Consider the following 17,487-nt stretch of genomic DNA (forward strand, 5'->3'; position numbering starts at 1 on the left):
CTCTGTAATGACAAGGGCAGGTAATCTAACCTAGCGCAAAACGGACAGCACGTGTGCTAGGTCGAGTATTTGGGCTCATATTGAGCTTTATATAAATGGTGAAAGTACCAAATTCCGACTCTTTGGTATCATACTAACCTACTGCGGAAGTAGTACAAGTTCGATGCTCAAGCATCTTGAACTAAAACACAAACTTTTGATTTATACGGAATCAAAAGCGGCAAAGAAACAAAGTACACTTACATTCACAGTCAAGAAAGCTCTTAAGAAGGAAAGATATGCAAGGCCATGCTTAGGTGTGTGAGAGATTTGAGGCAGCTGAAAATCGTACAGGGAGGTTTCCGTGAATTCAAAATCCAAAGCGCCAGCAGCATTACAGGTGCAGATAGGATGGCTGAATACCCCATGTGCGATGTTTCGCTCAGCTTGCAGTCGGAGATGCTGTTGACAATGTCATGATTCATTCAAGAAAACCTGTCCCCTTCTTCTCAAAATCACTTGTAGTCATACATCACCTGGAGGATGTGCAAAAACATAAAACGGGGAACCCATCAAACACGTCATATGAGCCCCAGATGGAACTCCACCTGTTTCATGTTAGAGCGGTTGGGTGAAGTACAGTGCTTCATGATGACTAGAGACCTGTCACTCACAGATGCTCACTGGAGCACCATGTTCATTGTCTGACACCCTTGGCGTGTATCTGACTTCGCGCGGATGAAGAAACAGTTAGTGTAGTTTGACCTCAGTGTGGGTGGCATCACACAGGTCAATATCAGATGGCCTTCTGTCAGAATTGCTCAAGGCCAACTTCTTTCTCTCCCCAGTAAAGACTGCTCCAGTCCTACATCCCTTGAAAGGACACTCTCTTGGTTGTAAATACAATGAAGAACGATGATCAGAAATGGAAGCACAACCCACGTAAATCACATATACTACCATTCAGTTACTGTATACATTATAGTTTAACGAATAATAATCAGCCAACATTTACTGCAATGAACATATACAGTAGTCACTTCCATAAAATTTAGAATATTGAAATAGAAATATTTTTTAGTGTAGTTCAGTATACATTTCTTTATCCCAACATTCAAACAAACGCATTTCAATACAACCCTGGGCACTCTTTTGGAAAGATAAACATGTAAAGTTAATTTACTGCACATATTCCACGGTTGTTGACTTATTAACAGCTCTGTAATGTGTAATAAAGTGTAATGGAAATTACCAGCAAACCATTTTGCTATGTTGCTTAACTCAGCTGAGGTACAGTTTGCCTGTCTCTATATCGCCTATAGAATTCTCTAGTCAGTAAATTCTCTAGTCAGTTAAGGCATACATCAATCAAAATTTACTCTATGTGAGTTTACATAAAGTCAACATGAAAAACCTGATAGGTTCAGTTTGAATATGACATCGGAAGGTAGTTCTCTACTAGTTGAATAAATAACTTGTCTTTTTCATGATATATGATTTGTATTGTCCGGTTAATGGAGGTTAGTATAAAAACGACTGTAATTTATAGGCACATGACTAGTGAGAAGTCAAGTCACAATACCATCGGAATCAAAACGTTATGTGTTTCAATAAGAAATGTAAGTAATGGTGTTACTCTTTATGTTGGTTGAACAGATGTAAATCAAACAGTCTGAGATCTGTTTCAGTGTCTTACTGCCACCATCTCAACTCCTTAACAACAATCTCTGTCAAATCGTGATTGAATATTGAGAATGCTGATAGAATTGATGTATTCCTTACATTTTATGGTACTCCATTCCGTTTCGGATATGTACATCCGAGTACTCGAATCAAGTTTTTCCTACCCGTCCAAGCCCTAAATCTGTAAAGGCAAGAAGAGGCGATATGATTCTAATAGCAGATATTTAGAAATCATTCGTACTTACGTCAATACATAAGCCATGGATCCATGGCGCATGATAAAAGAGAAAATGAATATATAATATAATGAAATAATGCATAATTCATAAAATGATTTCGATCCAATCATGTGGACTTATAAGGTAACAGATGCATGACGCCAACTTTGCAAGAAATGAGACAAAACAAACTGGCAGAAAGTGTGTGGTTGTATTGAATATGAATTTGAAGAATAATATTTGTACACGTTATCCCCTTTTATTCTGATGGAAAAGTACATTAGTAAAAGTCGCACAAGCTGCCGAAGTGTACCACGTTCTTTTGACAAAGGCACTCATAGCTAGTAAAATTTCAAAGTTATAATATTGTATTATACTCCCTCTCTGTTACCTTAACTTGCATTTTCTCAAACACTATTTACCGTTATGCATTGATATTGATATTGGTGCAAGGATTAAAATCAGATTCCATGCATGATTATCAATGTAAATGATTATCATGCATGATTATCAATGTAAATGATTATCATGCATGATTATCAATGTAAATGATTATCATGCATGATTATCAATGTAAATGATTATCATGCATGATTATCAATGTAAATGATTATCATGCATGATTATCAATGTAAATGATTATCATGCATGATTATCAATGATAAAGCATTCATGCTTTATCTACTTTCCAGATATTTGAACAATGTATGTGTCTCACAGTCTGCCGCGATAAACTCAAGTCAAAAGCGGATTGAGTTTTTGTCAGTTGGAAACAAGTCGTTTATCATAGTTGGCAGCAGCCAACATGGTCGATATACACTGCATCCTTGCCTAAGAGACGGCCACGACAGGCATATGCAAGTAGGGGATGTACGGTTGACGGAACATTTTAAAGACGGTTCATGTGCAGAGTCGCGAATAACTTACATGCGGAGAATGTCAATCAGTGGCAGCAGTTCACAGATTCTGGCTTCGGTACCAAGAGCATAATTCGTTGCGTAGTTAGCAAAAAACTCGTTTATTACTCAAATGGACCCATCATTGGTGGTACATGAGTAAAACAACATACTTTCATACTGACACAACAACAAGATGACAAAGCTGGGTATCAGTTAAGACTTTTCAATATCTTGCTAATGAACTGGTTTTTGAGGGTTGAAATTTTACATGGTAAGAGATGACGGAATTTAGGTAAAGTAGACCAGGAACAATAGGATTCTTTTAACAAAGATTTACGTGTATCTGCAAAATAACAATATTTAAATAGATAGTGCAACTCATCGCCAATCAGGTCAGATTCTTTGGAATATTTTGCCATCTTCCAGTTTCTATGGGTACATTATGGTTGCACGTTCTGAACTTAAGAATGGGTTTAGAAATAGGTATTGTTAGGAGATCGCTTCAAAACTTTATAATATTTCCCTTTTAAAGAAGTTTCGGTATCGCTCATCCATGACTGTAAAAACTGGTCTTTTAGCACAGATCATGCGGAAGTGGGCTTCTACGTCACATGACCACTATGTTGATTCGAAAGTTGAAACACGACGATTAACCCAGATATCTGAGGAGTGAGTTTAGTTTTACACCGCACTGACCAGTACTCCACTCATCTGGCCTCCGTTTGTGAATAATCGAGTCTCGACAAGACAATCCAATGATCAACATCATGAGCATCGATCTGTGCCACTGGGAACCGATGACATGTGTCAACCAAGTCAGCGAGTCTGACCACCCGATCCGATTAGTCGCCTCTTACGACAAGCATGAGTTTCTGAAGGTAAATTCTAACCCGGGCCCACATGGGGGACATATCCTAAGAACAGTGCACGGTTAGTAAGCAGCCATACCAGACTAAAGGATAAATTATGAATTATAGTGAAACACATAAGTCAAATATGTGGCATCAACAATACTTCACTGATCCTTATTTCAAGTGTCAAGAACAGTAGATATTTTCCCAGAGTCGGGAATAAGGCAAGTTCATAAATCTTGGTGGCGTTTTCTGACACATTCCACCTCCAGAGGCAAGGAGATAGGGCGCAGTCATATCGTGGAGGGAGTCCTCAAACTTCACCTCGTTCCGTACGATGTTTTCTTATTGGCAATTATCAGTAAAGAATGACGCCTCCGATGGGCAGAGCTGAAAACAAGAACGCTGACTAGATTTGTTATTTACACACAAACAGTATTAGTTGTGGCATCAGATCACGCAGTATTTAGCATAAACAGTGATGGAGAAGACGGATCTTTCAAGATTTATGTTCCATCTTGCAGATGCAACAGGGAAAGTTTTAGATCCATGTGCAAACAGGAGACAGTTTGACAATGGCACTCTCGGATAAGTTGAACATATTGCTGAAGCTATTAAGACAAACACCGTATAGATAGGCATTGTTAAAATGATGAATTATGGTAATCTCTTCCATATTTATATTTTTCATGTTTTATATCGCGGTTCTATATTCTACACATATCCATATAAACAACCAACTTTCATAAAGATGGCACGACATGCATAAGGATGTAACTTTCCTTTCACATGTCAAGCAACAAATAGCAGTTCCGTCCTCTTGTGTTGCCCTTTCTTTGAAATATTTTAAGGCGATTGCAGAATTCAGGGCATTCGTAAACGTCCGTATGTCCTATAGTTAGCATGCATGGAGCATTTCCAAATTTGATGCATCTGTAATCAAATTGAAGCCTGATGTAATTCTTCATTTTGACTTTTGCTGTTGTGTTTGTCTCGACAGCAAGTGACTTACGTTGGACTCCCCTAGTGTTTGTCTCGTCACCCAGTGACTTACCTTTGACTCCCCTAGTGTTTGTCTCGTCACCAAGTGACTTACCTTTGACTCACCTTGTGTTTGTCTCGTCACTATTATACTTTCATACTTTGTATGACGCGATATGTCCAAGATCATACTTATGAAGTGATCACAACGTCTACCATTGTGCTTTGTTGAGAGTATGTGACCTGTGATACTTGACAGGGTGATTACTTGTATCTGTATGGCCAAACCAACATTTAGCAGAAGACATAAACATCTTCAAGGTCACATGACGAGGTACATGGTACCATATTGCAGCACGTTGTGTTCAATAACTGTCACGGAGTGTGACAAAATGCAGACCAACCTGACTGTGTAAGAGATTTCCTTTCTATGTCGTTTGTGTGTCTCCCGTATCGGCGGTGTTCCAAACAAGGCAAACACTGTACTGATTTTAGCTATCCAATGGCTATGACCTTATGACCAGAAATATTGCCAACCACTTTCGGTGTTTACGTTTCGCAACTTTTAAAGTACCATGCTGAGGATTTCTGAGAGCCTTTTATGCTCAGGAGTTGCTCCATCAAGGTCATAGTATTCAATGCCTCAGTGTTTATTTTTAAAGGATTACGGTAGACATGTTGAGGAAGTGACAACAAATCCATCTATTGACTTGTACCATACGTTCCATGTTCCTTCAAGGAAACAAATGCCTCGCCTTTGTATTTCAGTACAGCGAGTACCAAACAAAAAATATAAGTTACTGTCCGTTAAACAAATGTTTCTAAATGTCAGGGTAAACTGATCATTATTACTTATTACTAATTTATTATGCATAACATTGGTGCGTGTCAATCTACTGAGAATAAATGAATATATATATATATATACCCTCATCCAGAACCCACGCATACAGAACGCCATTTTAAAGAGTAAATTGCGCTAGTTTCAGAGCAGTTATTTCAATGTTATGTCAATTGCAAAAAGGTGTAAATTCACTCGTTTGAACTCAAGGCGTTCGTTGTGTTTCTGTGTACTACAGGCCAGAAGACGGCGTCAGTGTCAGCACATTGTATCGCTACCACTGACCGCAATTACTACTCGGCACAGACTGGATAAGGACACAATGTAGCTCTTGTGGAGCTCTTCGTCACTGCAATGCGATGACCAGTTGGCGTCTCTTGAGCGTCGATCGGGCTCACCTTATATGTGTTCTATCTCGTAATCGGGAGGATCACTGCAAGACATTGATGTTAGAATTGGTTCTGAACAATTGGTTCTAATATGCTTATTAAATCGACATTTTGCACGGATTGGTAAAACCATTATAAAGGCACTATTTCACACCACACTTCACTAAAAATAAACAATACATTTCTCTCAATAATAATACTATCTATCAGTCATCAGGAAGGGTGCCGTGTAATTTATTTGAAACACGTATTCACGGATTTAGATTTAGATTTAGATTACAATATTAAATTAAAAATTTCGAATGAATTTATGCAACATTGCTTCAGATCTACCGGTCGAACATCATTTCAAGCGAACCTGATAGAGTTATGTCCCTTGGAGTGTTTTTACGACTGGCCTATAACTCATTTAGAGCCTGAACTTAACTCAGTCCTGAACCTCGTAACTGATATAGACGCTAACTTCTGGCTCAAAAACATGCGCGCAACGTATGATTGAAACCAGTTCGGCAAACACCGACAGCACTGCGTGCGGCAAAATAGTGGACGCATATGCCCCAGTATATATAAAATTTGAAAACCTATTGTCGGAAAAGTGACATTTTGCCTTTAATGATGGAGATCCACGTGAAACGAATCAGAATGACAGACGAATGGATGGCTTTCCTTTCATATCCAGAAATAGCCCATGACGACTGCACCTATGGAGCAGAATACTCTCTTCGTTTCTCATCACTATTTTATATCAATAATAAAAACAAACTTATCAGATAATGATACAGCGGGGACTGTGTCTCTAAATCTTGTGTCCACCACTACATCCACCCCCACCCCCAAACACACATGCACACATATCACACCGTCAGTCATGTTTTTCCTGTTTTTTCTCCAAGTAAAAGTCACGCTTTCCTTGCTGCCCAAATACAAAAGTCATGCCTTTCTCCCTGGCATCGAACACTTTGCCCACGGTATCACAGCCAAACTGTAGATCAGCAACACGTGTAGAACTCATGAGGTTATATAGTGGATGCCCATAATATGTGGTATTATGTTTCAACACGATTTATCGTGGGTGGCATCACGTGACAACCAAGAGCACTGTCAGTTTCATCCATAAGGTAAACTTTCAGTTTCCTATCGATTACGAAATCGAGTCAAACATGGGGATGGAAGTGGATAAAGCGACTGGTATGAGTACCTATCATTCATCTGCTTATTCCATGTTGTCACTAGTTCACGCATGTACAGATGCATTCAGCATTACTATTAGTCTTAACTCACTAGGGCAGCTTCGTGCCTACTTTATTTTTTAAAGTGATTGAACTTCCACAATTGGCTAGGAATATGGATATATTGTGGATGCATGCACTCATCATGAATACAAACAAAAGAACTCAATAGAAAACTTTTACATTCAATTTGTTTTGTTTCGCTGCGCGCATTGTTAATCTGGTCCACCTGCTACATTTAATCAGCATACCGACATATATAGATGGTAAGTATACTAAGATTAGTGAACTATGACTATGAAGCTAAATTAATTCATTCATGCATTACTAGTGATGTTCGTAGTGTGATGGTATCCACTTGAGATTAGGGTGGTGGGGGTAGCCTCGCGGTACTGCGTTCCCTCGTCACGCGAAGACCTGGGTTCGATTCTCTGCACGTGTGCAAGGAGTGTGGCCCTTTTCCGATGTCCCGTGGTTTGGTAGTGCTGGAAAATTGCTAAAGCCGCATAGAACCATGCTCACTCACTCACCCTGTGAGATTGTGTGACACGTGTCTCTAAAAGGCGAACATAAACAGGATGTATAATCGTATAGCCACAGACAAGCCCGTGATTCGGATTTCCCCTGGACTCATATTACGACAAGACTAATGCGTACCGTTTCCTCCCCAGCGTTATTCTTTCGTGTTTCAATTCAGATGACAGAAGAAAAGAAAAGTAACATGTCAGTATCCGAGGACTCTTGACTCTTTTCCGAACGCATGCAGAATCCCCGCATGTGAAGATGTAAAGTGAACGTTATTTATTGACCTCCAGTCACACCTGCCCTGTTTAAATACTTCGACCTGGCACTGGTACTGATTGAACTGGCGACAGGGAAGACGTTCAAGGATAAATTGTCTGCCTATTCCGGCCGGTCATAGGTTGCTTAAGGTGAGCTCAGACATCAAAGTCATGTATGCCATCATACTATCCCTTATCGGTCCATCCCGACTTTATCTCTACAAGGTAGCTTCATTTTTTGCACCCATCTATGTCTCTTCCTTTAGAGCTTCTCAATATTATAGTCAGTTCTTGTGAAATGTATACATCCAAATGAGGCGCATACATATATATCTAGTCTGTGTTTTTCTGGTTATCTCTGACAACAGCGCTGTACGTATTTGTTCTGAAAATATGCTTGTCTCAATCCTCCACAACGAACACCTGCCTGCAGTTTCATGAACAGCTACGCATTTTAACCTCTCAACTACATGCTCACCCTGAATTACGGACCCTATATCCCAGTCACACACACGTTGCTTCTGATTATCATGTTTGAAGGACACTTAGATATCAGTATTACCATATAGATGTGCTGCATTTCTGACTTGGCAGACGATTTATTGTAACAGCTGTTGCCGAGGTGCTGATTCATTTGGCACACCATACGCACAGATTAGAGAATATCCCATTTCAACGACACCCGACAAAACAGAGCATCTTGTCATAAGACCATGGTAGTAAATCAGAGAAACCAGCAGCGAGGGAGCAACAGCATTCTCATCAACATCTGTCTCTCGCTTTGGCTGGAAATGAAGAAACTTTCCATATCTCGTTGGACGTGAGACCTGAAAGCTCGTCCATTCAGAGGGTATAATTCTAGTTTTCTATTTTCTTCAATTTTCAAATTTTGAGCTTTGTGGAGATAATTTCAAAGCGTAGGTAGGAACGGATTATTCTGATTCAATCTTACCATCGAAACGTAGAAGTTAATTTCTGATGACAATTGTGGCAGAAGAGTGTTCATACGGAGGGTTCACTTTTCGAGGACGTGCCTCTTTTAAAATGATGATTGGAGATTTAACCTGCGTTTTCCAACATAACGTATTTGGCACATGTCTTCATCAGTGTGAAATGCCAGACACCCGTGTGTAAGCTCACCTTTGGCATAACACCTACTATTTATTGATGCACATTTTAACGTGAGGATATCTTTGATAGGCATTCTGGAAGTTGAGTAGATGAAGAATGAGGGCTATGATTTATGGATATACAACTTCTTTTATTCAGTGAGTGCGACGTTTCGACATAGATACTAATGTCGTTGTCAAGCAAATGGTTACAATGAATGAGAAGACGATGAGTTGTTTATACAATTAATTCAACATCACGACGGGACTAAACCCCGAAATCCCAACTCTGCCACCGTCTTATCGAGCTTCCACACCACGACGGGACTAGACCCCGTAAGCCCTACTCAGCACCCGTCTCATCGCGCTTCCACATCACGACGGAACTAAATCCCGGAATATCAGAATCTCTACTTTACTGTAAAAGTGTTAAATTAACGCTGCCTCTGGAAATTTCTAAAAGGCATTGAGTATTCGACCAATTAATTGAAAAGGAAAAGCACAACTATGGATTTCCAAATGTAAATAGAAACACAATTCAGCGCAAGGGTTGTAAAGGATGCTGCAGCAATAAGTAGTAGGCCTTTGATAATACTCTAAAAACTGGAAACAAGCCATGTCGGAAAGGTTTCGCCTCACACTCTTGTCCATCCCTATTTTATGCGTGCAACTAGTGTTTGAGACGATATTCCACCCAGAAAGTTCCTATATCTCATTCAAACTGGGCCACCTTAATCCAGAACCCTGTACTTTCAATGTAGACTGCACACGATAAGAATACGTTGCAAGACAGATGAACGGAATATTTCGTGGTAGTTTAATAAAGATTTATACTTCTATTTCAGTATTTTTAAGTGACACATAGCTGAGCTCCTAGACTGAACCTGAACTATGAAAACCAGGTAAGCAGTTCGTAGTCTAAATGTTGACTTACCAGAATACATAGTCTGGTTTGAAATCCAATTGATGTTTATCTTTTACTACAACCGGACTGCAAATTATCCTGAACTTAATCATGTCACTGATCAAATGGTCGGCTGATTGATGTTAACCACGAGGAACTTCAGGGCCGATTAACTCAGAACTGCACTCTTTTGCATATGTTGTTGTCATGCCTATTGGCAACACCTCTTCACGGCTAATTCCTGCGTTTTGACCACAATGGCCACTATCCTGAGGTAGCGTGATGAACAACGGGGAGAGTTCTGTGGATACACAACTTCCGCATTATTCTGTAACAAGCATTTGCTTAATAACGGTGTTGGTAGTTACACCGAAACGTTGCTCATATTTCATTATAAAGAAGTTATATATCCATAGAACTCTCCCCGTTGTTCATAATGGCCACTCTTTGAATGCGTTATTGTTGCCTTTTACAACACCGGTACCTTTAGTGCCTTCTTACATTGCAGTTACCGCCTTTGCTGTCGCTGCAGCGTCTATTTATAGGTCTGGGATGCCTAATATTTATCAAAGCCTCAATACAAACAATTTTGACGAATGTGTCCCAAACATCCATATTTTAGAAACAAACTGTATTTCAAAATGCAGTGCTATGGCTTTTTCTGCAGATGTAGAGGATACTAATGTGTGTCTTTGGAAAGACGGCACAGATGTCCCTTTGTACAGTCCAGTATTGTCATCTTTGTGGAAATATTTAATAGGTATTGTACATTTAACTGGACTACTATTTCCTGCAGCAATGGCATCACCAACGCCAACCGCATCATCTACACGACGGTGTTGTTTGGCGCTGCCTATACTACGGTAAATCCACTGATACACATTTATAACTCATTACAAAAACCAAATACCGGAATCATAAAAACAATCTAATGTACGCTAATCACCTTCTTTACATGTCATGCCCAGTTTTTACCATATGTTTGACACTTGAAACAGGAAGGTGGAGTACTGAGTATAGAACATACATTTACAGCATAGAGCTTGTTGTAAGATGTAAATAATATTAAAATATATTTGAAGTCTGAACAATCTTTCCTCGATTTACATTCTATGATCACTGATTTTGACAGAAGGAAATTTGCTAATTGATATCCTTAGCTTGGGTTAGATGTGACTTATAGTGTTTTCTCACATCATAGTAAAAATAATATAAAAAAAGATTTTGGAAAGATAAAAACATCATTTGTCAGATCAATACATGTAGAAGTGACTGCCAAATGCAAACCTGCAAGTAGCATTCTCCTAGAGTGATTTACTACTAAAATAAGTAAACCACAAGATATCGCATAGTGACATGTTTTCAGTATGGCGAAGGTTGAAATTACAGAAACACTCAATTACCGATTTTAACAGAATACCAAACCAAATCACGAAATAAATAACAAAGTTTGAGAAACGTATAGCCAATCGTCCAATAAACCCCAGTAACTGAGGGCCTTGTTTTTTGTTTCACTTGACAAGATGTTCTGGAAACATCTATTTTTCGCCGATTTCACTGACGCCATTTTTGTGAACAAAAATATGGGAATCAACACAGTGCCTGGCGCATTCCTTTCGAACATACAATTTGCTGCATACATTTTTCAAGCATCTACAACAAATAGTTGCCCTTACCAAAATCAATTTCGAGTGATTCAACTTACGTGGAGGATAAACTGAAGGTAAAAACTCCGACGTGACCCACGCATAGCTTCGTGGGAATTATAGCTTTGTCTCGCATGGCAGTGAACTGTTCCGAATTAGCTCAGTATATGGTCTCCATTAAGCGTAAACATTATTCAAATTACAGTTGCTTTGTCATTTCCACGACAACTGTATGCAAAACTAAATATCCCTCATTTTCGATATTCATAGATGCATGTGATTTACTAAACGAGATCCAGTTAGATACTGGCAGTGTTACAATAAATGTTTTGTTCAAACCGTATCTTGACAAAACAAGTTGGTTAGGTTCTACAAAATAGGAGTTTCACTCAGTGTGTTCATCCTTTTAGCTGTTCATATAGTCATTAAACACAAACATTGCAACATAAACGGAAACAAAGTTGACAGAGTAAGTGTGGCATGTGAATGTAACTGTTGGTGTAGACAATAATTCGAATACAGACTGATCATTCAAGATGTCTACATGATGAATGACTTCTTTCGGCAGCATTTATAAGTTTCTGTGACCAACACAGGGGAGAGGTCTATTCATACACAATTCATTTATTATTAATATAAAGAACGTTTCGGTGTAGCTACTAACGCTGTTATCAAGTTGGGTAAATTACTGCAGGAAAAGTTATATTTACATGGGTACAGTTGATTGATGTTTACACAAAATGGCACCTGTTACAAAGGCAGAATTAGCTAGGGATTAGGATCAATGTGTGGGATGGAGGTGGAGGCAATGGAAGAATATTAGGTTTTAGATTGCTTGGTGATGAGTTGATGGTACACAGTTGGGATGTGGTATTGTTGCGTGGCCTGGTAATGTTACCACACTTTGTGTTTTGAATGTGTATTGTTATGAAAAACGTTATTTCTTGAATGTAATAACAAATGTTAAATTCACACAGATGACTCAGCCTCTGATCGGAGTAACCTTGCCCGACATCCAGTGTTTGCTGGGCGTGGACCTGAAGACAACCAGCTCCCTCCTGTTATCCTATGGTTTAGGCATGTGTTGTAGTAACCTAACAGGCCATTTCATCAAAGACAGGGTCGATACGTTCCTGCTCCTGACGACAATATTGGTATTACACGCTGTGGTTATTGCTGCTGTGCCCACGTCCCCGTTCCTGTGGCTGACCATGTTCTTGATCCTCGTTGCTGGCTGGTGTACAGGAACCTGTGTACTTGGTAAGCGCTCGCCATCTGTACATCTTTTTCAGCCTGTTCAACTTTCTGACATATGAATAACATCGCAAATGATTCTGATAGTTCTCACTTTTTATAGCTTAAATGGACAGAATTATCATGAAAACGCCCACAGAAATGAGCGGGCTACTGTAACTTGATAATGCGCACACCTCTAAACTATTTGCCCCATGACTCTATAATGGTGTTTCAGCATTACAGCGCATGCTCTGTAAAGTACACGTCCTTTGCGAGGGGTAATGAATAACCATTGCACAGAGATTGCCTCTTGTACCATTATAGCACTATTCCTGTGGCGTTTCCGTTCATTTCCACGCATTGTAATAACATGTACGATTACCTCATGTCCTTGCTCGAGGAATGAAGTCTCCTTGCGATCTTACAGCAACGCAGCTCAGCACAACTGGCATGGTGCGTGTGGTTGTTCCACATGTCAGTGTTCTCCACCATGGATAGATGTATTGGTATATCAACATGTGTAACGTTAGATAGACATCAGAAATTACTCCAGTATGTCATTTTGCCATGTGGTGCATGTTGATCTTTTCTGTGATGGTACATGTATTGAAGTCTCTGTGTTACTCTTTGTTATTTGTTTCAGTGCGAACTTTACACTGCTTCGCGATATGGCCAGACAACGTCTTTGGTGTGTTCGTAGTACAATCAGGATCTTCATTCAGTACGATAACATTTCCCCTCGTGTCTAATCTCTTCAGGCACACTCGACAGGACATTGGTGCAGAAGAATCATTTGGCAATGCGACAAAGATACATTCAACTCCAGGGAACAGGTGCATCAGTTTCAATAATAACACAGAATACCTTTACATACTTGTGTCAGGATTAAGTCTTTTTGTGGCTGCAAGTGTCATGTGTTGTTACAAAACTTTCTTAAAGGAAGGTGACTCAATGGAAGTACTGCCACCAAGACAGAGGAGTTCATCAGCCAGTAGAAGCACAAGTCCTCTGATAGTGTGTTTAATCATGTGTCTCAGCTTTTCCTGCTCTGTGTGTCTTGCGCCATTTCAAGAACTATTCGTAACCTATGGAGTTCACACGCAGCTTAACCTGAGTCTCCGGGTCGTGTCCGTAATGTATTCAGCGTATTCTGTCTCCATATTTCTTAGCAGAATATGCGGTATCTTTCTCTCAGTGAGGGTAAAACTCGACCTAATGATGCTATTCTTCGTCTTGCTCGCCGGTGTAACATCTGTTCTGTTTCTGATATTTAAGGACACTAGTATCATCATGATGTGGGCAAACTGTCTTCTATATGCCGTCGGAATAGGGCCCCTATTCCCCGGCCTTCTTGCATGGATAAAGAAGTATTCAGGTGGATCAGCGAGACTTTTAAATGCGGTTTTGCTTTTCGCCAATGCTGGAATTTCGATCGGCCCCGCGTTTTGTGGCCTTATGATGGGTATATTCGGAAACGATGCATTTATATACGTCGTTTCCGGTGTAGGTTTACTTCAGTGTGTGTTGTTCGTTTATTTGCCTTACCATAATTGTAAGAGGAAAGACATCCTGCTTGATTGAACCCCCTTAAATGTGCATCGTCAAAATATCTCGACAAATACAGGCATCTTGCATCGTCATTCACATTATATAAGATAACTAATTTACCTTAACGAAATCCCGTTTTGATATACTCACAAAGAATAATTGAATTTAGTTTTACGCCGCACTATTCCCCTTTTCTAACCTTGACCTTCACGGGTATAGTCACAAAGGATGCAACAGAGACAGCCGTAAACATGATACGGATGATAGTTCAGGAACATATAGGGACAAAGTGATGTCGTTGTTCGAGATTCTGTGCCAGAATTGTCATGCTTTTATTTACCCGCATCAACCGCAAATGAATACTAATGATCGAGTCCACAAACGAAACGACAAAAACTACACAGGGTGCACTGAGTGCACGTTTCGATGCGTAGACAGAAAGAAAGACAAACAGAATTGCTGAATCTTAACAGAGACAGTGTAACGCAATTTCAACACTGCCTTACCATACATACCACGGCCTCATAACAATACACATTTTAGGTATAGGTGTCTCTTTCAATGATGTATGTGCGTTAATGCATGTATGTATACATATGTGTTGCGTACGTGTATGAGTGCACACGAATGCATATTTCGTACTGTATGTATATGTGTGATTGTATGTGTATTCCATGTGTGCATGTTTATGAGTGTTGTCATTTGTATAGATTTGTTCATTTCTATGTTGTAGTATATACGTGTGTTTGCTTATTCTATTCATATAGTTGTTATACTTTACGTCTTTCGTCAATACGTACACTTTGACGTTATACTGATTCATTTACACTTCTGTTAATCTCTTTCTAATGTATATTGCTACTTGTTTGAGCGGCATATTTTAGAAGGTGGAAGTAAATAGAATAAGTGTATATGGATGAAAACTTCTTTAATACTGGAACACGACGTTTCGATACAGGTTCTTGTGTCGTTTTCAAGGTGTAAATGATACAGGGAGAGAACAGGCGATATATATACATATATATATATATATATATACATACATACATACATACATACATACATACATACATACATACATACATACATACATACATACATACATACATACATACATACATATATATATATATATACACACACATATATATATACACACATATATATATGTATATATATATATACACACACACACACACACACACACACACATAAACTAATTAACAATTGATGATAAAGACAAAGGCTTAACAATGGATACACAGGACTTTGAGTCTTCCACAGGACTTTGATGTGGTCAAACATGGCATCCAAACATGCATTGACGACGTTTTGGAATGGATACTCAGTAATAAACTGAAACTGAACACTGAAAAAACAGAACTTATGCCAGTTGGTGCACCAAACCGTCTAAAACTCATTCAAGATGAGTCAGCTGTGGTAGGGGAGAGCGATATTCCCCTCCAACCTCGTGTGAAGTATCTAGGGGTGCACCTGGATGAATCGCTAACTCTCCACAACCACATCACCAGTGTATCACGTACTTGCTTCCTTGAGATGCGCCGACTTGCTTTCATTAGACCATATCCCACTGAAGATGCAGCAACCGGTCTTGTAAGTTGCTTTATCACTTCAATGTTGGACTACTGCAATTCAGTTTTCTTAGGTGTCCGTCTTGACGAGATCGGATCGACTCAAACGAATACAGCACAGTGCAGCTCGTCTCGTTATGAAGAGAAGGAAACATGATCATGTAACTCCCATGCTGCAGCATCTGCATTGGCTGCCTATCGTATTTCGATGCAAATACAAGATTGCAACACTTGTGTTTCGCCATTTTGATGGTTCACTACCGCCATATCTGTCCAGAGAACTTTCTACATACAAGGCTCCACGAACTCTCCGTTCTTCCAGTGAGAAACTGTTAAAAGTCCCAAAATACAACTTAAGGTCAGCTGGACAGCGCTCTTTCAAATACAGTGCGCCCTCAGTCTGGAATGCCCTTCCGAATAAACTGCGCAATTCCCCTTCTCTAAGTTCATTCAAGACTGGTTTAAAAACATTCCTATTCAAACAGGCTTTCCCTTAATGTGTACTCTTCCATCCAATTTTGGTGATACAAATGCGCAAAGAGTCCTTTCGGAGGTTAGCGCTGTATAAATGTTATCCATTATCATTATTATAACATGGAACCCAGTAGTGTAGGAACATCAGCCATCAACCATCAAATCGGACCAGAAATCAGCAGTTTCAGATCACATAGCGGCCCATCCCGATCACCAAATCAACTGGACTGACTACACCATCCTCTCAAGGAACCAATCAGACTTTACCAAAAGGAAAATAACTGAAGCTATCAACATCAAACGATACCGACCCCTGATTAACAGAGACCAAGGTTACCCCATCCCCACGGCTTACGATGAGCTCATCAAACCACTCTAGCCTACTGTACAAACAACCCACTCTGTGTTACTCACTGGCTTACTTACTTATCATCACTTTGTTAACTTGTATTCATACTAGGCTCTGTGCACCACTGGCTTCCATGCTATCCTTGTATCCATTGTTAACCCTTTGCCTTTATCATCACTTGTTAATTAGTTTATGTACATATGTATCGCCTGTTTTCTCCTTGTATCATTTACACTTTGAAAACGATACAAGAACTTGTATCGAAACGTCGACGTCGTGTTCCAGTATTAAAGAAGTTGTCATCCATATACACTTATTCTACATATTGCTACTGCTTCGTGTGGAAAGAGAACAGAGAGACTATTTTCAGAGACTGGCAGTTGTCATTGGACTCGGCATTCATGTTTGATAAATGTATTGACTTCATCCACTCGAATAATGTTATATCATCCTTGTTATGTAAAGCTACTAACCATACTCAGTAACTCATATATACAGGTTTTTCTGCAGGATATATCACTACAGACAATATTTTCACTTTTCACCCTACATGCAGTCATCCAGCGGTACGTGCATAAGAAGAGAGGTGAGATGGACATTTTCTATGTGGATTTTTCCAAAGCGTTCGACAGTATTGATAGATGTCATCTGTGGTTGATTTTAAAGGAAAATGGAATCTCGCCTAAAGTTCAATTTATAATCGTGTCTGGCTTAACGTGAAGTTTGTTAACCAATTATCAGAGAGCTGAGAGTTTAAACATGTTGTCCGTCAGGCAG

The 17,487-nt window shown here is 39.5% G+C and overlaps 1 protein-coding gene across 1 annotated transcript; it reads left to right on the top strand.

Annotated features, from left to right (window-relative positions):
- The first annotated feature begins 8,565 nt into the window (after window positions 1-8,565).
- Window positions 8,566-14,343, top strand: LOC137279073 (sodium-dependent glucose transporter 1-like). Its single transcript, XM_067811551.1, has 4 exons — window positions 8,566-8,672; window positions 10,662-10,728; window positions 12,489-12,771; window positions 13,391-14,343. The coding sequence occupies exons 1-4, from the start codon at window positions 8,566-8,568 to the stop codon at window positions 14,326-14,328; spliced, it is 1,395 nt and encodes a 464-aa protein (XP_067667652.1). The 3' UTR covers window positions 14,329-14,343.
- Window positions 14,344-17,487: the final 3,144 nt, after the last annotated feature.

The sequence above is a fragment of the Haliotis asinina genome, chromosome 3, assembly GCF_037392515.1.
Source record: "Haliotis asinina isolate JCU_RB_2024 chromosome 3, JCU_Hal_asi_v2, whole genome shotgun sequence".
Classification (NCBI taxonomy): Eukaryota; Metazoa; Mollusca; class Gastropoda; order Lepetellida; family Haliotidae; genus Haliotis; species Haliotis asinina.

What these genes read in the sequence shown, in the direction of transcription:
- LOC137279073 (XM_067811551.1), top strand. Translation starts at nt 8,566, where the DNA reads ATGGTAGTAAATCAGAGAAACCAGCAGCGAGGGAGCAACAGCATTCTC. An exon ending in CTTTCCATATCTCGTTGGAC is followed by an intron (nt 8,673 to 10,661) that starts GTGAGACCTGAA and finishes TATTTCCTGCAG; the next exon opens with CAATGGCATCACCAACGCCA. An exon ending in TTGGCGCTGCCTATACTACG is followed by an intron (nt 10,729 to 12,488) that starts GTAAATCCACTG and finishes AAATTCACACAG; the next exon opens with ATGACTCAGCCTCTGATCGG.